Source organism: Teleopsis dalmanni, chromosome 2, assembly GCF_002237135.1.
Source record: "Teleopsis dalmanni isolate 2A chromosome 2, ASM223713v2, whole genome shotgun sequence".
Taxonomy (NCBI): Eukaryota; Metazoa; Arthropoda; class Insecta; order Diptera; family Diopsidae; genus Teleopsis; species Teleopsis dalmanni.
In genome coordinates, this window is record NC_051847.1 from 134,863,483 (window position 1) to 134,889,646 (window position 26,164).

The 26,164-nt window shown below is 28.0% G+C and overlaps 1 protein-coding gene across 2 annotated transcripts; it reads left to right on the plus strand.

Annotated features, from left to right (window-relative positions):
- On the plus strand, window positions 1–24,955 carry LOC119686019 (follicle-stimulating hormone receptor). 2 transcript variants are annotated; one of them, XM_038100468.1, is made up of 17 exons: window positions 1–588; window positions 12,103–12,254; window positions 12,319–12,393; window positions 12,633–12,710; window positions 13,247–13,321; window positions 15,020–15,085; window positions 15,810–15,878; window positions 15,990–16,061; window positions 17,911–18,028; window positions 18,139–18,392; window positions 18,562–18,747; window positions 21,612–21,764; window positions 21,851–21,996; window positions 23,883–24,111; window positions 24,174–24,369; window positions 24,436–24,632; window positions 24,695–24,955. In XM_038100468.1, the coding sequence occupies exons 1-17, from the start codon at window positions 199–201 to the stop codon at window positions 24,888–24,890; spliced, it is 2,652 nt and encodes an 883-aa protein (XP_037956396.1). In that variant the 5' UTR covers window positions 1–198; the 3' UTR covers window positions 24,891–24,955. The 2 variants fall into 2 exon arrangements, with proteins under 2 accessions (XP_037956396.1, XP_037956397.1); XM_038100469.1 differs by having other exon boundaries at window positions 2–588; window positions 24,713–24,955.
- Window positions 24,956–26,164: the final 1,209 nt, after the last annotated feature.

The window sequence follows — 26,164 nt, forward strand, 5'->3', positions numbered from 1 at the left end:
AACAATTGCTAAAAGTTATATAAAAATACTTTTCAAATTTAATGCAATAATAAACTAATAATTGCACAAATATTTGAAAAAAAGAAAAATATTGTTGAGTATAATTTCTAACTTCCGCACCAGAAAATTTGTTTACCAAACCAACAATAAAGCGCCTCGAGCGGTACCTTTCAACAAACAAGTTAAAAACAATAAACAATGTATGCCAAACACAAACAATTGCATAGAAAAATGCTGAACAATTGTAAAAGAGCTATAGGCAACGACTCGCGGCGACATCTACTGAAATTTGCATATGGATTTCTCATATTTTTAGCAACAATGTCTTGTCAGAATACGTACGCCATTGACTTGTCCAGCTTCAACAATTGCTATGACATCAAAAAACAAGGCTTTGATGAACGCTGGAACGCCACGGCACCCCGACAGTTCATAGCAGGAAATAAGACAGCCACGATAGCGACAATAGTAGAGAAATACCATCAAGATGCCATATTTCATGTTGCAAACGCAACGTCAACGGAAACAGTGCCGCAAACTTCAACGACTTCCGGTTGGAATTGTTGTTGTTGGAATTCAACTAATCAGGTAAGTGCTTATTATAAAAAGGAAATTATTTGTAAAAAATATTTTATCTTAAATTTACATAATCTGAATATATTTGTTTAGTTTTTGTACATGAAAACTTAAGCTTAGCTGTGAAATTAGCTTTTAAATAGTGTATTGGTTGCAGAGAGGTTTCGAAAAGTAATGTACTACAACAACAAAATTTATTTTTATATTATTTTAATTAAACGAATTTTTGGCTGACCATACAGCTGTTTCAAGTATTGCCAAATACTCATTATCAGTGTTCTTGAAATTATTTATTATATATTATTATTCGTAAATAATTTTTTGAAACTGCAAGTACTAAGAGTTGAACTCGTGCCCTGTCAACTCGTTCTTTTAGTTGTCTAATGGTCTAATGGGTAATAGTAACTAGATTTTATTGCTATTTTCTTCTTGTAGTATTAGTAATTAATTTTGTAGTCTATTAAAAAAAACTTGATACATATTAATTAAAATCTTACTTATCTTATCTATGGGTATTTTATGATAAAAGGGTTCGATAATAGCAGGGTTCCTTCTTTGATAAGTTAAAGGCTAAATTTATATATTTTGTATGTTTTTTATACGACGTGGTTATTGAATTTACGTCTTCAAATTATTTATGGTCATTAATAATGAAAAATAATTTTATAAATGTTTATTAAGATTCTTTCGAGACATGAATTGTGCAACATTCATGAAAAGTTTCTTAAATATGATCCAAAATTGGCCACTATTATATGTTTATGTATGTATATGATAAACTGAAGAGTTGTAAAGTCAGTGCAATGAGTTCACATTTAATAAATTTTTACAAAAACTTGATATTTCCGACTACAACAATTAAGATATTATAATCTTGCCTCCGATTCAAATAAAATAGAGAGAAAACCAATTTTGGTTCTGATTCAACTTTTCTTCCCTTGATCATATTAATACGATACAATTCATACTTCTTTAATATATATCTTTAATATCAATATCAATTTTCGTGCCCGATCAAGTCGTACTATGGTTATAAAAATTCAGGAGCATAAATGGGGCTGGATAGCATACACCTTCAGACGACTAAATGTCAATATTATCAAACATGTACAGAGCTAGAACCCCTAATGTTTTGGGCGCCACAATGTGTTGCTTATGAGGTGGAGGATAATATCGAATTAAAAATGCAAATTATTCATAGGATGACATTATAACTTATTTTCATAACTTAGTTCTATTCAAACTGATAACACATGTGCCTAACTCCACCTTAAAGATATATAATAATCACATACGTATATACATACACGATTTCTTGTCCATAAATAATTCAATAGTTATATCACTTTATACCTAAGGACAGAGGGTGTTTGTCATTAATCATAAGCATGATTGCATTTACAGTATAGATCTACTTTCATCGTATCCACTTATTTCCTGCCATCCTTAATTCCTAGTAAACCATAAGCTCAATAATCTTTTTAAATCGAGTCCAGTTATGAATTTTACAATATATCAAAGTATATAAAAAGTTGTTTAAATAATAATGACTGCTAAAGGTTATATCATATAATTTAGAACTAAAGAAGCTTATAAAATTCCTATAGTTTACTACAACAGTATCTTATTCGAAAATGAATAACCCCATAATTGGGATTGCATATTGTTGCCTCAGATAAATCTTTATGTAGGGTAACAACTATCATAATCAACCTTTCATAGAAAGGTTACGATTACTTTTTGCGTTGTTTTGTTATGAGTCACTCTATGACTGCATTTATTAAAGTATCAACATTTTATCTGCAACCAAAAATAATTAACAAAATAAATATTTATAATGTGTAAATGCTTAAAGGATGTTATTAAAATAACTTGCTTCGCAGAAACGATTATAAAAACTTCAAAACGTCGACAATATTAATCCAAAATATATATTAAACATTTGTTTCTAATTGTTAGCGTAAGCCTTTAGATATTATCAATAAACTATAATAAATAATAAAATAATTATTTTAGAAGTAATTTTTTGCAAAGTTCAGTTCTAAGTACAGATCCAGGAAACTTCAAAAATATTCGTATTTAAAACATTTGGAACATTGCTAAAGAGACTAATTAGATAGTTTTGGAAATTTCTTTTTTAACTAAGTCGAAAGATAAATATAGAAGCTTTTTTATTTGCTTAGTAAATATAAGAGTTTGAAAGCTAGTATATTTCGTTAAAAACGTATCATTGACAGCTTATAAAGTCTAATATTTCCAGATTCATTATGCTCTTCTAATAAAATGATATGCTTGCTGCTAACATATCATGAAGCAAAAATTATTGCTTAGAATATTGATGCAACTCTTTTGGCTACCATTGATGATTGCCGCCATACGACCACATGTCTTAATATGTCAATTATCATAGTTAAAACTTGGACTGATCGAATAGACCATGTAATTCTTAGTCATGGCAATATATGCTGGAAATCTTATTCAAAAATAAATACTATGAAATTATTGAGTTTCATTCCAGTTTCATTTCAAAAATATTTCAGTCTTGTGTTATCATTTTAAGTTCTCGTGCAGCAAAAAACACTCTATAATTTCATTTTCGATTTTTGCATAATGTGATCATAATAATAGTCTCGAATAATTTATAGGGCTATAAATTTTTATAATATTTTTTTTTAAATCATTCTACACTGTTTGAAGTCTTCATCCCTGTGGTCCTATATCTCTCAGGCATTTGCTAAAAATGGACGGTAAAGAGTTTCAAATATTTTAAATTTGGTATCCCTTGTTAATAACTGGATTTTAAATACCAGAAGATATACAATATAGTGTGTTAAATAATTCCACTGAAATATTAAAATTTCCACTTTTATTTGAAAGGGTATGTACTACCCCTTCAATCTTAAGGAATCTTAATTTTGCTTTGAGTGTCTGTCTAACTTATGAGCAAATAAATGACTAAAATCAAATATTATACTGTAATAAATATATTTTGTTAATGATACTTTACCGTTATTGTAAGAATTTATTATTTCTTTTTATTATTTTAAATGCTATTGAAAATATATATTTTACTGTTAGAATCGTTGAAATAATTAATATAAATTTGTATTTCAATAGTGAAATATTGTATTTTTACAAACATTAAATTATTCATTTTATGAGTATGAAAAATTATCGGATATATTATGTAAGATAAAGAAGTGATATATTTTTCTATACTTTTTGATAATATTGTTCACATTCAATATAAAATAAAGGATGTAGATAATCTACTTAAGCACATCGTTTAATCAATTAAACACTTTGGAAAATTGTTCTCACTTTTATTTGTTTTTAAGTATTGATTTCATTAATTTCCGTAAAAAGCTGAATGCATTCGTTGTCTGTAATTATGTCTAACCACCTCTATTTGAAACTAATCTTACAAGGACATCCCCTCCAATTCACGCTTTCAGTAAATGACATTAAGATAAAAAGCAGCAATTATTATAAATGAAATGGAAGACAATTAAAGTAAGTGGAGTGAATAAATGTTTTAATGTTTAATGCTTAAGTGAACTTGTCTCTTAAGAAAAACAATAAATTAAGTTAATTTGATAAAAAAGATGCACGTGTCTAATATATTATTTATTTGATTTCTTTAAATGCTTAGCAATATATTTTTTATCACTTCTTTAATGCTAATTTTATAATAAAAAATTAGTGGTCACTAATAGAAACACATAAGACTGAACCATGTTTAATTAATTGTTGTTAATTAAATTTATGTTTGTTAATTTTTGCAAATTCACTTTATTCTTATAAGTCCTATGAGGCTAAAATCAATATTTGTCGTTGTGTACTAATTTAACTCCTGCTTTTAAGTTGATGGTATTGAGTTACTTTTAAAATATTTAACTTTTCCGAATGACTTTGCTTGTTGACTTTAGTAAAACGTAACCCTCTGATGTCACAATGTAAATCCGTTCGATTGTTAGCCTTATGTCACTGCATGCTAAAACAAACAATTGGTTTAAAACATTTTAGATATTTTTTTAGTATTGTCACCCTTTAATGTGATGACAGTGAACGCTGGTACGAAAATAGTGCAGCTTACAATGTTTGCTTTAAGTATTAGCAGCAAAATGCATTATTAGATGGAAACAAGTCCAGTGTTATGGTGCACACAAGTTCAAACAGTGGTTCATAACAGTATATATATGCACTTCTATTTAAATATATTATTTAAATTACTAATTAATCATCACTATTGCTATTTAAATTACTATTGTTTTAGTTATTTAAATTACCTTGACTTTGCACGAACGCAAATTAAGAGTAGTTTACAACTTAAATGTTCTCTTGTTACGAATTGAAATATTTTTACTACTTAATACACTGTATATGAAATAGGATAAACTAATTAAAATACAAAACTATTAACACTAATTTGGTCTTTTAAAGTTCATTTAAAAACGCAGCGCCTTAAATTTAAGAGATTAATTTTTATTTTATCTTTAAAAATAATCTTCTTAATTCTCCTAAAATGAAAGTTGTCGGAATCAGTGCTTCGAAATGAAAATAAACCTTAAACCGAAAAACCGATATTTTGACCGGATCCAAAAGAATATAATAATTTAGAATATTATTTGACAGGCACGAGTTCTAAGCCTGGCACTTGCAGTCCGAACAAATTATATACGGACTATAAACAAATTAAAATAAAATTCGATTATTTCCAAAGACCACTGATGAAGAGTACTTGGCAATACTCGAAACAGCGTTGTATGGTCAGCCAAATTTCAATAAATTAAAAATAAAAAATTTTTGTCTTTGTCTTTTCTTTGCTATTCGAATCCATCTAACTTTTAAATAGTTTCTTTCGTCATAAAGAGACACGCCATTATCGGCAAGAAAAAATTAACCTTAAAAATTATAATATTATTGTTTAGTACCTCTTTATATACACATATGTACCTATTCCTTTTCAGTTGTTGATTAGTTAAATTCAAAAGTTTAAAACCCGTTTTAATTTATAAAACTAAAATTGATAAATTTGATATTAACGCCTTTTCAAAAAAAATAATTGACGAAATATATCATGACAAAAAAATTAATTTGTAATCGATCTCATTTGAAAATTTTCACTCGCAACTGAACCGGAAATAGAAAAAAACTAACATTTTTAGTTGTCGAATTAATAGTAATTCACACTTATCAATAGTGTTAGCTTACTAGCTAACCTCGATGTGAAAGTAACTAGGCGTGTCACTGTCCAACTCATATGAGTACTTGGACCCACGGACTTATCAGGCAACTGTAGTGCACATGAGCTTTTTAAGACAGATACTCTGGGTTTTGATATTAAGCTACAAGATTAATGAGTAATATTGGTATTACTCTTACAACGGTCAAGCTGAGAGTTAAACAAAAATATCTAAGTATAGCTAACAATACCTGAGCAAGGGATTAAAATTATTTTCAAATGTCAAGATGTTATTAAATGTAAACTGCACAAGAAATGCACCAGTCAGCTGCTTTTATTAAAGCTGAATGTGTTTAGTACTATGTTTGTGGTATATTAGGAACAAATAATATAAGACGTGATCGAGTTTTGTCTGTACAATGACTTTAGTCGTATTTGTAGCTCTAAAGAAGAGGAGAGAAGAGAAAAGGAGAGAAAGATATGCTATAAGACTTAGTGGACTCTATAATTACTTTAGTCGTATTTGTGGCTCTGAAGAGGAGCAGAATTTTCTTGTTTCAAATTCTTTGTCAATGCTTATCTTATGACAACCGAAGATTAAAAATCTTTAATCTTTTTTAAGTTCCTTTTTTTAAAATTAGGGATTTTAAGTTTATAGACTTTAAGGGTGTGTGTGTTTTAACTTGAATTGAAGAGTTAAGCCTTTCAGAGTTGTTCGTACGCTACGATGGTTGTAAGAGTTTGAACAGTGGTAGTCCGTGGTATTACAACGTGTCCTTATTTGAGTTCAAGTGGGTTTCGGTGTAAAAGATCGCTTCTTTAACCAAAACCTAAACTAATCATTTAGGATACAGGGTTATAGACGAAATCCGTCTAAAGTATTGATTCTATTATAAGCCAGTATTTTAAATAACGCTCTTCCCAATATACCGCATATATATATAACCAAATATATCGGTTAATATTAAACGTTAGTAGCAATTCATGTACGAAATTTTTTGTTGCATATGCTATTTTTGGATTGGTGAGAATTGCGTTTTTGAGAATTTTTACAATAAATAAATAAATACGATATACATATGTTAGTCTAATATGGCGATCTGTATAGTTGTTTCTTCCCAATGGGGTCTTATTATGTTGTATATCATCATCTCAATGCAGTACAGTTGTGTATAATATTATGTATAAATTTAACAATTTAAAAATTCTGAGTATTATTATTATTATTTTGTAGTTTATTGTGCATGTTAGAAAAATTTAGTTCAACATAACATTATAATTAAGTTTTATTTTAAAATTATAACTTTTAATTTTATTAACATGTAGTGTTCTTGTATGTTCTTCAGTTTATTTCTTCTTTGCTTTAGTATTATACAACGTAGGGGATCTATTAAAAATAAAGCAGCAATCCATGGTTATCATTATCCATCTTTTAGCTATTTTTGATGAGTGTCACTTTAGAGTTTTCTAGCTCATTTCGCTTCCGTTCTCATACGGTATCATTTTTTTTAATTTGCACATATACAATATCAACTTTAAAAATACACAGAATTGTGTTGCTTAATTGTACTAATATATATTTTTTTAATTTAATTATATTTTAAATATCTTTTAATAAGAAAAAATTTGAATACGAACAGTTTTAAATAGAATAACTTTTACTAATTAATCTAATTTTGAGTAGACAATGAATAATTTATACAAAGTTAGGGATTACTTGTATGTTGTGATTCCCAAAATAAAGTCACTAATTAAATATGTCCATATCTTTAATTCACAAAATTAATTATAAGTTTTAAAAATAAAATTTTATTTATATTTTGCTCTAATTTTTATTATTTAATTAGCAAGACTTATGCCATAAAATTCTGCAAAATATATTAAAACTTTTTTTACATTTTACATGTACTCAATTTTATAAATAGTTTCGTAATTCATCTGTCCATGAAATGAAGTAACGTATGTACTTATGTGTGTCATATTAAATTGCTTGGAAAATGGAACGATTTCTTACTCATTAATTTAATTAAAATAGCAAAATAATTTGGATGTTACTTCAAATGTGCATCAAAATATAAAATTCAACATATGGAAAACGTTACTTGATAGAAAACTATTTAAAAAAATGCACTCTGCATTTGCTATAAATTTAAAATGTCCACTTGAGATACGAAAATTTAAGAAAATGTAAGTTAAATGCAATTTTTGGCATTTTTGCAGTATTATAACATAAATGTCAGGGTTTATGTTCGAAAATTGAATGTTTTTTTACGAATTTATTGTCGTGTTCAATATGTCAAAAACAGAGACCGCAGTTATCACTTTAGACCACTTTAGACAACTTTGGTATGTAGTATACCAGAGCTTTAGTCTGGATTTTGTGACAAGGGATGACGTTATAGGAAATTATAAAATATATTATAATATATATATATATATATACATATATATATATATATATATATATATATTAGTTTTTTAATTATTCGAACTATTCACCTATAATGCAGGCGAATCCGAAGTGATTGGATCAAACGTTGCGACTTAGATCCTAAACAAATAAATGTGCTTATTACTTAAGTTAACTCAGTCTTTAGTAGCGGGGATACTACTTTTGGGAACTTTGATGTAATATTTGAATGTAAGTGGTTTTGGTTTCATCATAGTTGTTAATAATATATAAATGTATCGTCATAATTTAAGTTTGTCAAGAGGTTTTTTGAAAAGTAACAACAACAAGGTTTGAAGTAAAGTAACAACAACAAGATTATTTTATATTATTTTAATTAATTGATTTTTTGACTGATCATACAACTGTTTCGGGTATTGCCATCATCAGTGGTCTTGGAAATAGTTCTTGTATTTAATTATTCGTAATTAATTTTTTGAGACTGCAAGTACCAGATATTGAACTCGTGCCCTGTCAAATTTGAGTTTGTTATAAAAAATTCAATAAATCACTTAGGTTTTTTCTAACTTATGGGAGTAAGTATATTACTTCGACATTCCTACATGAGTGAATAACACGAATTTAAACGTTTTGGCCTTAAGCTTTCTTTATTATTCCACGCCACTGATATGCACACATGGAATATGTTAAAGGGGCATAGGAAGTCCTTTTTGTGCAGCAATGTCTTTCAATAACAGCAAGACGTGTATAATAGTACATACACAATATTTTTATTTTTTTATTGTGAAGTTTTCTTTGAACAAACCCATCAGCGATTGACACTTTTATTATATGTTCTTGACAATTACTACACTTTTACGAAAATGTTATATTTAGTGTAGTGCTTCTTTGACTGAGTGTATTCGATGACTTTAATCTAATTAACTTCCTCATATTGCTACAAAATTGACACATTGGGTTGCAAAGTTAATATGACAGACATAAAGAGCTTTATTATATGATTAAGTATTTTTTAACTTTGTGTTATTACATATTTTATTTGCGATAGCTTATTGTATTATTGTAGTAAAAATAGAAAAAAGATATCAAGCTTTAACATTTAGATTGAGACATTTTATTATAATTTTCCTAATGCATGTAAAAAGAGAGGACGCAAATAAAAGAACTATAAAATTTTATTTTAAGTACCAAAATTTAAATTCAGTTAAGGAGTGAATTATACTTACATTCTTGCTATAGTGAAATTCAATTTTTGTTTTTCATTCATTTAAAGTTTAGTAGTAATCATAAATAAATTTGTTACTTCTGACATTATCACATTTATTATTTGTCACTCATACGCTATGTTGCACATTCATTTAAAATTAAATTCATTTCGAGGCAATTATTAAATTAAAATTTTATGTAGCATTTTACTTAAATAAACGCAAAGTTAGAATAAATAATAAATAAATAAATGTTGGAAATAATTAAGTCGATTTAATGTTGTTTTAAAGTTTATTTATTGTCTCCTTGGAGCAATTGAATTAAAGAAATAAATTAGAAAACTCAATTGCAAAAACACAACTAAGGTGTACAGGACTTTCAAATACAGAGTACACAAAAATATAATAAGGTTTTATAGAAAAAACAAATAACGAATAGAAGCATTAAAAAATAATAATTTGCTGGATAATAGATAATTAGTTAATTTTTTTTTGCTTTCTTGCAGTGCATTATTCAATGAGAAAGACAAGGGTATATTATTTAAAATATTTACTTCTGAGCCTTGCAAGATGTGATTTAAGATTTTTAACGGATAGAAATTATTGTTTTATTACTCCAAAAATTTCTTTTCAATATTTTTGATGCAAAATTTCAATATATCTCATCAGCACACACTCAACTGTTGGTTTACTGCCACCATTGTTGCAAAACTCGGGTCAAAATAAAAGTTCAGAAATTGCATTGAAGAACCTTTTATATTGCTTATATTGCTATAGATTGTAAGATTTTTATTGTAGGTAAGGTAGCAATTTAAGGATGCTATTACCAAACGTCAGATTGTTTAACTCACTGAAACCATTGTTTACTTACTAACACGGATGTATACTTAACATAACAAGTACGAGATGAGATCTGTTTTTCTTTTTATCTGGATAAGGTTGTTTTGTTTAAGTGGGGACTCAATCCATGATTGCAGTCAGAATTATTAGAAGAGAATTAAATATAATAAAATTATTTATCATTAGTTGAAGTGTGCAGAATAATGAGAATAAATTGTGAGGAAGTGAATGCATTATTATACATTTTTGATATCTAGAAAGTAAATAGACAATAATATTAACAATGATAGGAAAGATGATAATGTTAGTAGAATTTAAATTGAATTTTAGATGGTACAGTAAATTTTATTGGTATTCTGCACAATACTTGCAGAGATGTTCATTATTTCATAAAAAGTTGCTGCTTTTTAACATTATTTTGTTTCTTCCATTTGCTTGAATCAGTAAGACTGATGATTCGGTACTACCTTTTTTTTGTCAAGATAGTTTTCAAGATCACTATTGTGAACGTACACAAGCGTATTTATAGCAATCTCAGAATTTTGTTTTGGAATTTTGAATTCTCATAATATTTTTAGAAGTTGAACAACTTTGTTGGATTCAAAAAGTCTATATTGGTTCAAGCAATTGGTTGGAAGAAGAGCAAGTACCTATTTCTTAATTTCAATATTTTAAACGTTTAGATTCAATTAGATACCAGTCTGTAGTTTTGTGATTTTTTCATTAGTCTCAAATATATAATTTTTGATTTTCATTTTGAAAGATATGTGACAATTAATAAATGACTTTGTATTTTAAGTCATTAGCTCTAAAGATTCGACAATTAGCTGTTTTTGGTTAAAATATACGTAGTCGTTAGAGAAACTAACACTTTTTTAAGAGGTTGAATAATATCATGTGAAAAGTATAAATCAACTTAAAGCTGCAATGTAAGATAGATTTATAAACATATGTATATATTTCTTTATATTTATTCTTTGTATTTATTTATTTTTCAAATAATAATATATTCAAATATACACTCAGAAAAATAGTTTAATTGATTTCATCAGACTTTAACTAAGTCTAAGGTCAAAATATTTTCACTCTACGCATCATGTTGGTTCAACCATACCATATGTTGGTTCTCATATCGTCTTTACCACATGAGTTAAGATTTCTCTAACAAAATAATTAGGTCAATTTAACTTGAATGTGGCTAGAGCATATTTTTCTGAGTGTAGTTATATTTCTTTTCAAATTCATCTAAATTAATGTAGAAAGTGTGTAGAATTTTCAGTATATTTAATTAACTTTCTTTACTTTCGACTTTTTCTATATTTTCAAATTCTAAACTTAATAAAGAAATGTTCACATACAAAATAGATTTAACTTCAACACCTAATAAAGTATCTCGAAAGTCAATTGATATCAACACATACTTAACCAAGTAATTTGCATGAGATTGTTACTGCTGATATACAAGTGGCAATTTCGTTGGCACTAGACAGCAAAGTACTTCGCCCTTTAATTAAGTACACTTACCACCAAGTGAGAAAGGAGCTTGATTATATGCTCTTTATAAAAATATGGTATGTTGTTATTGTATTCGTATCCATGATTACAGTCTTGAGTTTTATTAATGAAAGGGGAGGAAATTATGCATACTGTTACTAGGATTCTTGAAGATAAAAGTAAAAAGTAACATTTTTACCGTGAGTTTAATACACTCGTAAGAGTATTTATTTTATTTCGCATATTTGCACGTTTCGTAGCTCATCAAAGATTATAATAATCTATAGTGTGAAAATGTTTAAAAACCATAAAACTACATAAAGTATTCTATAGGCAGATGTGCATCGTATGATTAAAATGCAAAATCACATTTTCTCTTCTGTTTTCTGTAGGATGAAGTTGAATGCAGATGCGAAGGCGAAGCACTCACGCGTGTACCACAAACGCTTACAGTATCAATGCAAAGGTTGACAATTGCCTCGGCGGGATTACCTAGACTACGAAATACAGGACTAAAAGTTTACGCAGAAAGTCTGTTGGATGTGTAAGTACAGAAAATATGTTAAGCGTGTGAATTGTTCAGTTTAACAAAAGTTTTACGTTTGCAGTGTCCTGATTGATTTACAACAGTTGGAAACAATCCAGGATGGCGCATTCGCCACCTTAAAATTACTGCGTACCATGTAAGTGGAACTATTTGTATATCGTATTTCAGCTTGTAATGTTTTATACTCGTATATGCCAAAGTGCACAACGCTAATGATACTATTAATTACTTCAGCGCGGAATACGACGAAGTTGAAATATTTATTGCTGCAATCTTTCATTAAATCAAAAAGCTTTAATTACTTTTCCTAGTAGAATTTTATTTGCACTACAAGTTATTTATAGTTTTTAACATTTACTCTTTTTTGAAACGCAGCTATATTTCCCATGCACCAATGTTAACGTATCTGTCAAAGGATGTTTTCCAAGGCATTTCAGACACCATAAAAATAATGTGAGTATGTTTAAATACTAAAATTGATTTTTTTGCAACGAGAAAAATATATTTCATAAATGTCATAGTGAAGTTGTGTTACTAATATTGAGGACATATACGAGAATATTCTTATTAAAAAAAAGTACACAAAAAAATGAATAACAAACGTTATTAACACTTTATTAAGTAAGGTTTTAATATACAACATCATAAAAGAGTATTGTACTATATGAGACATTGAAAGTGCCGGTATGGCACTTTCATTTAATAAATTTTAAACTGTTGAAAATTATCAATGAAAAAATAATATAAAAAATCTATTTAAATTTTTTTAACTAGTGCATTACTTTTAAAGTTTATTGATTAACTTAAAAATATATTTAATATTAAAATGCATAGATATATATATAATTCTGTGAAATATATGAGAGTGCAGAGCGATGTATATTATATTTAAAATATTTTTTGGTTTTTATATTATAAATACTATGTTTGTTGTGTAATACTAATAATATTTACTGCAAAAGTGATTTTAATTAATGTTTTTTTTATAGCCGAATAATAAATAGCGGCTTAATGACTGTGCCGGATTTAATACATTTACCACCTCAAAATATTTTACAAATGATGTGAGTATTAGTGCAGTAATTTAAATTAATAAAGTCAAAACAAGCCACATGTCATCCATTGATAAAAAAAGAGGATTATTGCGCTGGCAATTTCATTGTTTTTTGTATTGAAAATACTATCTACATCATATTCCAATTAAGTCTTCTACTAAACTATCGGTGAACTTTATTATCTAGATAGGCTTCTGCTTACGCTTAATCCTTATAGGTAACTAATACCATTTAAAATTATGTATATCTTTAGTTCTATTTATACTAGTTTATATTTATACTAGCTCAAGTTATCTTAATTATAATTGCAAACAATATAGGGTTGTTTTCGTTTATTTCGCTTGTCTTCGAGTTTAAGATGGTCTTAAGTGTAAACCACCAAGTACTGCATTTTTATGTGCATTGTGAATGTAGAATGAATTTTTAAAAATGGTGGTGGATTTTTTTTTAAATAGGTGAATCCTTAACAATTATTGTTTTGATTGAGTATAGGAGTTGATTATAAATGCATCAGTATTTTATAAGCATTTGCTTATTGCCCTTATTGACTAATTAAGCACATTTATAAAGCAATTAGGAAATAGTTTTTAATTTATTTTACTTATTTACTTTTGTATAAGAGCATCATAAAAATCATATAGATTTATGATATCCAGCTATTTGGTAAACTTGTGCTTCAAATATTGAAATTATTGAATGAGCTCATTCAAAAATATTGAGAATAATCACTGGTGTCTGATGGTATATTAAAACGAAAGCATCCGTTGAGATCTACAAGTTCCCTTAGTTAAAACTGAATTTGGGAATATAAGAAAAGAATACAATAAAAGGCTGACAGAACATGTTAGCTTATTTTGTTTCCTTAGCTAGGAAACTCGCACTTTTATTCACTACTTCCCGTCTAAAAAGAGCTAACCGTGTAATTGTCATTTCTTGGTGATTTGATAAAGTTCAATTATTTTCTTAATAAGCTATCTAACATTCAGTCCAATGTAATTTCATCCATTGTTCTAAGTGAGATCCGCAATGTAAGCATTTCTTATTTTATTTCATATTGTACTAGTGTGTAGTTGAAATTAAAATGGAAATATTATCATATTATATTAGTGGAAAGATTTAAAATCTTGTTAAATTAAATCTTACTCAGATTTAATTTATATTTTGCAATAAATTCTTTTAAGTCAATATCAGCTCTATAGCCATATCACACTAATATTATATAGTTCACATTGTGCTATTTACTATAGTAAATCTTATTATAGAAAGTATATAGATAGACAGATATAGATAGATAGTTATAGCTAGTAAAATGAAAGATATAATTTCATGGAATATGCCACTCTTTTGCCTATACAGAAGATGTGATATGCTTATAGTTGTAGTTATGAAATATTAATTTTATCAACATAAAATTTTAGTTCTTACTATTATTATATAAGAAAAAGTTTTTATTGACACCTAAACTTATCAAAGGTGCCTGACATTATATTGAAAACTCCATATAATTTAATTAATTATAATTAAATTACTGTCATACAGTTGCTACAATAAATTTCAGGCTTCTTAAATTCAGTATTTAAAGTAATTACTTTTCCTACTTCTTATTACTTAAGATCATTAACTATCTTCATTAAATATTTATCATTTTTTCATTTGAATTAATTTCATTAAAATTATTAAATAAATACTATTTTAAATGTTTTCTAGAGATCTCGATAACAATCACATTACTCGAATTGGTATAAAATCTATTAATATAAAGACTGAACAATTGTAAGTATAGATGCATACCTAATTAGAGAATATCTATATACACTACTATAGTGTAATATAGTGAAAATAGTCTATTATTTATTACAAAAGCATATAGAGTATTTTCTAACTAAATATCTCATTCATTATATCTCATATCTCATTGAGGCAATAATACAACCTATAGACAATTTATTTTATAGGCCAAAACAATTGCTTGGCATAAGTCTAAGATAATGGATAATGGAAAATAGAGAAAAATATAAGAAAATATTTTTATATATGATCTTATCAAAAAAAAAAAAATTAATGAAAATCTATTAAAATAACTAATTAAATAATTTCAAAATCTATTAAACAAAATTTAATAAATTTCACAAAAACTGTAAGTTCATTATCTTAAAAGTGGATTTGACTTAAGCACCGTTTCAGAGAGACTTTTTTTGACAGTTTACGTATCAAGACATAAGACTTTTCAAACAATGATTTTACGAACATTTCGTGATATAAAAAATTAAAACTACATCTTTTGAATTTATACAATTCAGTTGTGAAATATCTTAAATTTAAGTTAGAAAGGGTTCGAACAGTAATGAAGCAACAACAACAAAAATTTGGCTGACGATACAACGCTGCTGTATTACTGTTCGAACCTTTCCTAACTTTAAATAGTTCTAAAATAGTTCCTTTTCATAAAATTAATTTAAAAACTTTTAAATAATTTTATTCTTTTTTATATTCTTAGAATTTTAGCAAATAATGATATAAATTTTGTAGATGATTCTGCATTTTATGGCTCGCAAATAGCAAAACTGTAAGTATATTTCAGATAAATAGTTGAGCTTATGTTCATATATATATAGCAAATATACGTATAAATAAAATTAATAAAACAAAAATATTTCTTTTTAATAATTAATTCCAGAACCCTAAAAGAGAATCTAAAATTGAAAGAAGTCCATCCAAATGCATTTTATGGCATTAGCATGCAAGAGTTGTAAGTATTGTAATTAAATATTTTCATATAAATTGAAATATAGAAATATTGAAGAACTAATTAAGTAGAAATTCAGAATTAAAATGATATTATTTTGACTACAATATGAAACAGGTAGAAAAATGGAAGTGGATTTTGAATGTGTTGCTCTTTTCTATTTGCTTCTCAAATATATTATAATAAACCTACATCAAGTTTGCAGTGATTTTTTTTGTTTTTCTTTTAGAAAAAAGAAAGAAACCGACGGGTGCTCTCTCCAAAGAACACCATATGTTGCTGGACGAATATTTTCGATCTGTTAGAACTTAATGAGGTTGTTCGTCTTTCAGTAGTGTGAACGGGTGCATTATCGTGATGTGAAAGGTGTAGGTGTAATTTTTTTTCCTAGTATTTTGGAAAATTTTCGAAAACTTGTGGTACACTGATTTCAGTATATCATTCGATTTTACTAGGTATTTGTATACTATCCGTTATGCAGATAGTATAGGTGTAGTTTTTTTTCCTAGTATTTTGGAAAATTTTCGAAAACTTGTGATAAGCGGATACGAAGTGTACGAAGTAACAGTGACCACTTGTCCAGTTTTCAATGGAAAAACACCTATAAATTCTATTTAAGAGATGTAAATTGACATCATTGCTTCTTTTGATTTCTTTTACGGATGCTTTCTAATCCCTTTCCTATCATCGATTGTTGCATACTTTCTGGATCGTACTTTTAGGGTCGACCAAGCCTAAACTATAATTATATTTTGCAGAATAGGCAGAACTTTCATTTTATATTTAAATTATAATGTTAGGAACTTATGATGCTGTTATAGTAAATATTTTGTTAAGAACATAACAAAATGAGTATTCATTATTACTAAAAATAAAATTGATATGTTTATATTTGGAAATAATTGTTATGTGCCTTAATGGTTCAATTTTCTTATAAGAAAAATACATAATTTTTAGAATTAATGCGTATAATAAACTTGTTTTTAATAAAACTTATTGTTAACGATTTTCGAATTTCATTGAAGCCAAGGCTAAGCATTTTGCTTTGCCCTGCAATTGCGTATATAAATTGGAAATGAGTCAGATATTTAAAATTATAAGGAAAACTGAAATTGATTTTCAAAAAATTTTTCCATTAACATAAACATATCCTGCTGTTTCACATAAATAGATTGATTGCCACACTTTTCCATATCACAGCATTTTACCTTCAGTTTTGTAAATATTTTGGCTAAAGCAAACTATTGACATTTGGCATATTCTGCATTCAAAATGCTTTTGATTTTATGCTCCTATTATGTGAGTAAAAATTGACGGAAATAACTAAATACTGTTTTTCAAACTTGAAAATTCAAAGCAAAATAAATCACACTTCTGGGAAAATTTTTGAAAAACAAAAATTTAAATTTATGTGAAGTACTATAGCCCAACATTTTAATTAGAATTGTTGTATTGCGTACTTTCTGAAGTTTCTTCATATTCACCAATTGATAGAAAAATTCATCACAAAAAACTTTTTGACAAAAAGTTTTCACAGATTATTACTCCAATTAATTTTAAGCTAATTCTGCATTCTGCCATAACTTGGTACTAATATTATCACAAAATATCCGTAGAATGTGGTATATTGCCACATTTTTTTAGTTAGTTAAGTTGACCAAAGTATTGAGATTGAATTACCTCCACATATCAAAAACAACAACTTTCACAATACTCTCTGTAACATGAGAGGAACAGAAGCTCATATATTATTTTCATATAATTTGTTTAATAAAATACTCAAGTTTTAATAATCACTTAGATATTAGCAGGCTATACCTATATTCCTAACAATAGTTTCAAAATTTTATAGAGATCTCTCCAGTACTTCGCTTGTACGTTTACCGTCCGTTGGCCTGCAGGATATAGAGATACTACGCATTGCAAATACACATACTTTAAAGACGATACCGTCTATTTATAATTTTAAGGTAACTCTATTAAATAAATTCCACAAAATAAAATTTTTTTCTCTTATTTTTATGTACAATAAAAGATTTTATAAAAAGTTACATTTACTTCATTTGTATTTTATTTATAGAATTTACAAAAAGCATATTTGACGCATTCCTTTCATTGCTGTGCATTTAAGTTTCCATCCAGACATGATCCTCGCCGTCACGCTGAGCGTATGGATGAAATTGCAAAGTGGCAAAAACAGTGCATCAAGACAGGAAATGACATGGAAAGTAGTGAAAGTAAGGATAACTTACGTTATACGAGAGCTAAAGAGACTGATATAAGTAGTGAGTATGTTGGAACACAAACATTGCAACCAGATGGAGTGTTTTATAGGTAAAGGATTATATTTAGATTAAATAAAAAAAGCAAGTAAGCAAGTAAGACTTAGAAACAAGAAATAAGTTCTACAATTGCTTTTGATATATATGCAAGTATATGTACTACTTAAGCTATTTTTAATATTCACTTTAAATATATTTACACTATTTCTTTTTTTAAACAGTCGAGTGATGAACTCAGACTTAATCGTGAATAATGAATCAAAATCGACTGATGATGCAGATTATATAGATGGTGGTGATTATATGTCAGAATCAATGATTAAGGAGATTGGCATATTTCATGAAGAGATAACAATTGATCCTGACGAGAGTCAACTTGATGAATATTGCGGAAATTTTACTTTTAGGTAAGCGAAAGCTTAGTTAATATATTGTATATTTTAACTCAGGAGTATACAAATTATAATAATAACATTATTATATCATCGGTTTCGCAAGCATCCTAATTGATTTCTTTTGCTTTTCTTTAAAATGAAGTTTGTTTTAATTTAAGTGCTGAAAGCCAGTAGCATATACAAGTAACATTTTTGAGGTTCAAACCCTTCGTAGGTATTGTGGATTATTTTACAGAAGACATGTTTTTTTTAACAAATATTTTTATTTGAACTTAGATCTCCTTAAATCGGTTTCTGTATACGAAGCAGTTAATATGAATATGAACTTGTACCTCACTATATGATATTTATTATTATGTTTTGCATTTTTGCAGAATTACCTTGAATGTGTCAAACAAACGATAATTTTTCCAAACATAGAAAACAATGAATGCAACAATGATTTGCGATCATTGATTTCCAACCCCACAGTTAAAAATGCCATTATGGCCCTTGTAGAGATATTGCCTGTTTTCATTACAAGTGGATAGACAGTTGATAAGTACCGAAGTCTGAGTGTGGCAAGACTATCACAATGACACAGAATGTGTTCTGCCGTTTCCTATACTTCGTGACAAAATCTGCAGCAATTATCACTTGTAATACCTAGATTCAATAGATGTTTTTTTACTCCGTAATATCCAGTGAGAAATCCTGTGACAAATCGTATGCCTTTTCTGTTCAGCATTAGTAGCTTCCTATAGCTCCCATTAGTTGCTTCTGGCTTTTAATCGATTTGGCATGGAGTTTTTAGTTTGTATACAGACAATTACATTATCCCAATCAGTTTGACCTGTTCTTGGCAGTTATTCGTTAATTTTAAGTTCAATAATGCTTCATGTAGGACCGCAGAATGGTTTTGACGCAATACAATATGAGTTTGTCCCTTTACTGACTAGTTCATCGGCTTTCTTGTTTCCCCTCAAATGCACTGTGTCCTGAGACACACATTGAGCGGACCCTATTCGTTTCAGTAAGCTGTTTGAGAAACTGAAGACAGAACAACTTTAAATCTAATAAAAACGCGAAAATTCGAGATATACTCAATAGTGATAATGTTCATGGAGTTGCTTAGATAAGCCAAGCGCGAACCTAATAATCAATACACAGTGTTTTCTTCATTATGAAAGAATTATATTCAAGCAATACCTTTTATCCAAACTAAAGAAGTATAGTATTAAAATGAGTTAACATCAACTTTATTTATTTAAAGAAGAATAGTATATTTGGAAAAATAATTTGGTTGATTTAAACTCATTTTAGCTAAATCTCAGGTCAAAATATTAATACTCAACGCATCATGTTGGTTCATCCATACCAGTATGTCGTTAGAGCATGTTTTTCTGACTGTATACAGGCTAACTAACAATTGGATATAAAATCAATCATAATGTAGGAATAATAAGATATAGTTCAGATAACTATGGATAAGTTTTTTTTGTATCTGTTGTCTGTTGATATTTTGATTGTGAGAATTCCAAATTGTAAAATCCTTTCAAAATAAAGTTTATGAAAGGAATGCTATACCATATATGGTGCTACATTGCTTCGATTTTACAACAATATGGGAATTTGTACATATGTGCCAAGAGAGGACAAAAATGTTGTGTTGGTGTCTATTGTTCATAACGATAGTGGTTTTGAAAATAATGGTAATTTCAACATTAAACTATTTTAAAATAAGCAGCTGTAGATACTATTCAATATTATTCATTGGAAGCGATATACTCCATACATATACATATGTATGATATACTCAAAAGAAATTATTGTTATTGCAATTGTTTTTACAAAATTTGAGATATAAGTATTCTTACTACATAGACTATTTCCTCAAAAACCCAATGATTTCACATAAATACATTTAACTAGAATTTTATCTATGATAGTTTAGAAAAGAGATGTTGTATTGATGAATAGTGAGCTACACACAGCGAATAATAAGGCATTTAAATACTAGAATTGATATATAAAGCTATTTAGGAAAGCCAATTAATTCTATGTTAAACCCGCAAAATCCCTTTCTGTTTAACGTTATAAATATAAGTTAGAAAAGTAGTAAAATAATGTTTATTGCTAGCAGAAAGAAGAGAAGGGAAACCTCGAAACAAAAATATTGAAGAGTATGTGGAAAATTATCTGCCCATCTATCAAAAAATATATGATAATGTAATTAATGTAGTTATACCTTCTGCTCAAAAAGATTTTTGGTCTTTGTTAACTACTCCTTAAGTAATAGACCTTTTTCGCAGGATCTGGCGCCGTGCGACCTTTTCCTGTTCCCGAAACTGAAATTACCCCTTCGTGGTAAATGTTTTGAGTCGATTGAATCGGAAAAAGAGAATTCGCTGAAGGAACTAAAAGCCATACCTGCACGGGCCTACGAAAAGTGTATGGAAGATTGAGTTAAGCGTTGGCATATGTGTATCGCTTCAGAAGGAGCATATTTTGAAGAAGATAAAATAAATTTGGAATAAAATTTAAATTTGTGTTTTATTTACAAAATCCGAATACTTTTTGAGCAGAAGGTACGACTTCAAGTATTATAGAGTTTTCATGTTATGATAATTTAAAGTGCATTTTAAGTACACGACTACCTGCTTGCCTCCTCTAGGGTTAAGCAAAAAAATTATTATTCAAAACATTAAATTAATATTTGATTACTTATAAGTGCGTAAACTTATAGTGAAAGGTTAAAGGGAAACCCTTTGGTTGTTTATCTTTGTAAAAGTAGTCAATTTGCAAGCAAAGCACTTACCACATAACTTATTTTTTATTTTAATAAATACAATGAAATAAAAAGTGAGAAATAATACAATTTAATTTTTCTTTCACAGAAAACGTGATGTTGAATGTTATCCAATGCCAGATGCACTTAATCCCTGTGAAGATGTGATGGGCTACCAATGGCTGCGTATATCGGTTTGGATTGTTGTTGCTTTGGCTGTTATTGGCAACGTAGCGGTTTTAGTTGTAATTTTGTCCATTAAGTAAGTCAATAGTGCTACGGGCAAACTTAATTATTTTTCTTATCAAATTTGAGTTTGCTTACAATGTTCATTTACTTTTCCATTAGATCTGAAACTGCCTCAGTGCCAAGGTTTTTAATGTGCCATTTGGCTTTCGCGGACTTATGCTTGGGACTATATTTGCTTTTGATTGCTTGCATTGATGCACACTCGATGGGAGAATATTTTAATTATGCATACGACTGGCAATATGGTAAGTATGAAAAAGGCAATGAATTCCTTAATCACAGTGGGAATTTTGTATGTAAAGGAGTTGTTCATGTATTCAGGGAGATTTTATAACTTATAGTCAGACATAAGTTCTTTTAGTAATGGATTAAGTTTAATAAATATTTTATAGAGGGATGAAATAGCTAGCAGTTATTAAATGTTCAGAGTTGTTAATTAAATATCCCATTAAATATTTTTTGAGTAGAACTTTAATGGTTTTCTAAATACGAATTATTTTAATTCACTTTGATTTCATATGAAAGCGGTTAGGCGTAGCGAATCTAGTATTTGAGAAGATGATTTCAAAATCAACAAATCACTTATGTAGTAATGTAAGGAAAATGTACATTAGTAATGAATTTATTGAGGTCTCAATATTCTTCACAGTAATGTAACAGGGCAGATTAAAAATGAGTTACTTACTCTAATGCAATATAATATCTTTTGATCTATACCTCAAAAAGAAATTTCAATGAAAATATTAAAACTTGAGCGGTACATGATATATATGATATAATTTCATTTGTATTTCAACCAGAATATATGTTATTTTGTCTTGTAACCAATATCTATGCATCGGTGTAGGTCAGTAGGGAAGCAGGCTGCTAATAAATTAACTCTATTGGTTACCCAAAAAGGACCCAAAAAGTGATACGTAATTAGTCAGTTTAATATTAATTTGTATGAATATCTTTTCTATGTGGATAGACTTTAACATGTGATGAAATAAGCTATAAAAATATAATTTTTATCGAACTATTTTATAGCATAAATGAGAAACTTGTGATGCTTTATATGAAAATATAGGTACTACTGTACACAAGTCATGCTGAGTTTAAATAAAATATGATACAGTATCATAATTATTTCACTAAGACATTTTAAGAGTCTAAGTAAGCACATATGTTAAGTTATTCATTTAGTTGATTAAAGCAAATATTTTTGCAGATTATTATTTGGAATATTATATGTTGAAAGTATGAAAGTTAACAACCTAATACAATTCCTGAGCTTCCTTTAACAATCATAAGCTTAAAAGGTTGAAACCGTACAGGGAACAGTGTTTCGAATGTAAATTAAAGTGATCTGCTATATAGCGCTATATGTATAGTAATCAAATAACTGCTAAATACTCAAGTGCTGAAAGTAGTAAATAATAATTGTAGTTTCTTAATTTAACGATCTTTGTATATATATCTACAAAATAGCCCCCTCCGACCACTTCTACGAATTTGTTTAATAAAAATCGTTTCCTCTAAGAAGCTTTCTGAGGTCTAGTAGTAGTATAAGAGGCTCTGGTGGTTGCATGATTTGTTGTAATTCACTTATTTTAGTGATGGTTATCTAAGTCATATGAGCATTATCTTCATTGATACAATTTTTTTCTTTTAAAAAATAGAATATTTTCATATATTTTTCCATTCCAAAATTTGTTTAAAGCATCGTGACGAGTATAATAACCAGCGCCTATTGTTTTACCAGTTTGGAGATGATCTACCAACAAAATTCCTTTTGTATCAAACGGATGTTCAAATCTTCTTAAACGTTTTTTGGATATTATGTATATGAAAGGCAAAGCTCATATGTTAGTCGTGCTTCCTACAGTGTTTTTCGGTTAATTTAATCTGACTATTCTATTAAAGTCTTAATAGAATATGCCATTTGATATCTATCATTGATAACTTATTTTACCTAATTAGCATAATATGATAGCACTCATGATACAAAACTTAGTGGTATCAGTTGAATATCTGCCATTATATGTCAATATTACCATCACACAATAACTTAGATAACTTAAATTAAAATCCTTTGCTCAAATTTCTTTAGTGAATCACATCAATTTATATGCTTTCTTTTTGCCCTTAGGTGCCGGCTGCAAAATAGCCGGCTTTCTGACAGTATTTGCTAGTCACTTATCGGTTTTTACATTAACCGTGATTACCTTGGAACGTTGGTTGGCTATAACAAGAGCGATGTACCTAAACAAACGTATCAAAATAAAACCCGCAGCATTTATCATGTTTGGTGGTTGGATTTACGCAGTTGTCATGTCACTCCTACCACTTTTTGGTATCAGCAATTATTCCTCTACAAGGTAAGATGAATTGACTCCAAGTATGTCATATTACTTTCATTAATATTTATTAATATTTTTAGTATATGTTTGCCTATGGAAATACGTGAACCCATAGACACAGTTTATTTGGTAACAATATTTGGTATGAGTAGTTTGGCGTTCTTCATAATAGCCATTTGTTATGCACAAATTTATATGTCACTTGGTGAGGAGACACGTCACTCTCGTAATGCGCATCCCGGGGATATGAGCATTGCAAAGAAAATGGCTTTATTGGTAAATAAACTCATAAATAATTATGTGTGTAGCGGAAAGTGATGACATATTTTCTTTGATTTTTAGGTTTTTACAAATTTCTCTTGCTGGGCACCGATAGCTTTCTTTGGACTTACTGCTTTGGCTGGCTATCCATTGATAAATGTGACAAAATCTAAAATTTTGCTTGTATTTTTTTATCCTATGAACTCATGTGCCGATCCATATTTGTATGCCATATTAACATCTCAATACCGACAGGATTTATACACGCTGCTTTCAAAGTAAGTCGTTTTCAGCTGCTACTTTAACATTGCTGGTATATTTTTGTTAATTATTTCTGAAGATATAAAATAATTTACAGATTTGGCATTTGCAAGAAGAAGGCTTTACTGTACAAAAACAGTTTCTCAATACCGGCAACAACTAATGTGACTTTGCATGGCTCGTCTATACATCGCCGCAGTTTAACAATCAAAGCCGCTGACGGTAAAGTACCGGAGGCGCAAATAATGCTTAAGAAGCAGGAGGACTTCGTTTAGATTAAAACTATTTATGTAATAATTTAAATTATTTTAAAAATGTGTAATATTATATAAGTATACATAATTATGAATATTACTGTATCAGTCCCACTACGCATTCAATGCGTCTATTTCTTGTTAAAAATATGTTAAAATCTCTTAAATATTAAACAAATTATTTATTTTAAATATTTCTCAACAATTATGTGGTAAGTCAAAAATTTATATTTAATATTTTGTTAATTAGAAAAAGCTATTGTTAAGTTTTAGATACTTTCTTTCTGAGAAGGAAAGTGCTTTATTATCTTTATTTAAAGATTTTGTACATTTTTTATATAAATTAGTTTAACTATTTAAACTGTGAGTATCCATTACATTTTTGTTGTATACGAATATTTTTTAAGCAGTATTTTCCTTAAATCAAATTTAAGTTTTAGTGAGAATATGTAACAAGTTGTGATTTTAAATTTAATACTTTTAAGCTTTAAATCTGCTGACATTAATTTTAAGCGAATAAAAAATCTTAACATTCTTTGTACATTCTTCGCGTTTGGAACGCCTCATTCTCTTCAATTAATTAAAGATTTACTTGCAATGCTCCTCAGGGCTGATGCTGAGAATACTTTAAAGTCATTAATTCTAAACTCATTTAACTTCTATGCAAAGAAAATGTTTTTCCATTATTTATATTCATATTTATGTTATTACTTAAATATATATTTATAACAAGTATATAATGAATGTATAATAAATAATGTATAATAAAACTATAAAAAAATTAAATAATAATTAAAAATTAAATAATAATGAAAGAATTGTGAAGTTAGACAGTACGTAGTCAAAGAAATTGATAACATAAGAAATATATTAGTACTTTTATATAATTAATGTTCATAAATGTATATATGTGCATATATGGAGGACATATAAACAAATTGTGCTTACTATTGTGCTACATTTATAAATATATTCTCAAATTGCGATATCTATATCTAAAACATTTTTCATATTTTACATACTTCGGCAAAATTGTGACCACCCTACCACTTCAAAATAATAAAGTTTAAGATAAAGTCGGAACAAACCAACTCCTTTTGCAAGGGAATGTTAATTCCCTTGATTTCAACACACATTTTCTAATTTTTTTATAAGTATTTTTTATTATTTTCTTGATGAAACCTACTTTATATATTATGCATACATTTTTAATTCTACTAACTATGAGTTAGGCGGATTATACCGGCGATCCCTAAGGGATCCACTTAGGGCTATTCTTCCATTGCGTTACCGTA

Coding starts and splice junctions, on each gene's coding strand:
- LOC119686019 (XM_038100468.1), top strand. CDS start 199: ATGTATGCCAAACACAAACAATTGCATAGAAAAATGCTGAACAATTGT. Junction 16,062..17,910: donor GGCATTAGCATGCAAGAGTT/GTAAGTATTGTA, acceptor AAAATTTTATAG/AGATCTCTCCAGTACTTCGC. Junction 24,370..24,435: donor CAAAGAAAATGGCTTTATTG/GTAAATAAACTC, acceptor TTTGATTTTTAG/GTTTTTACAAATTTCTCTTG.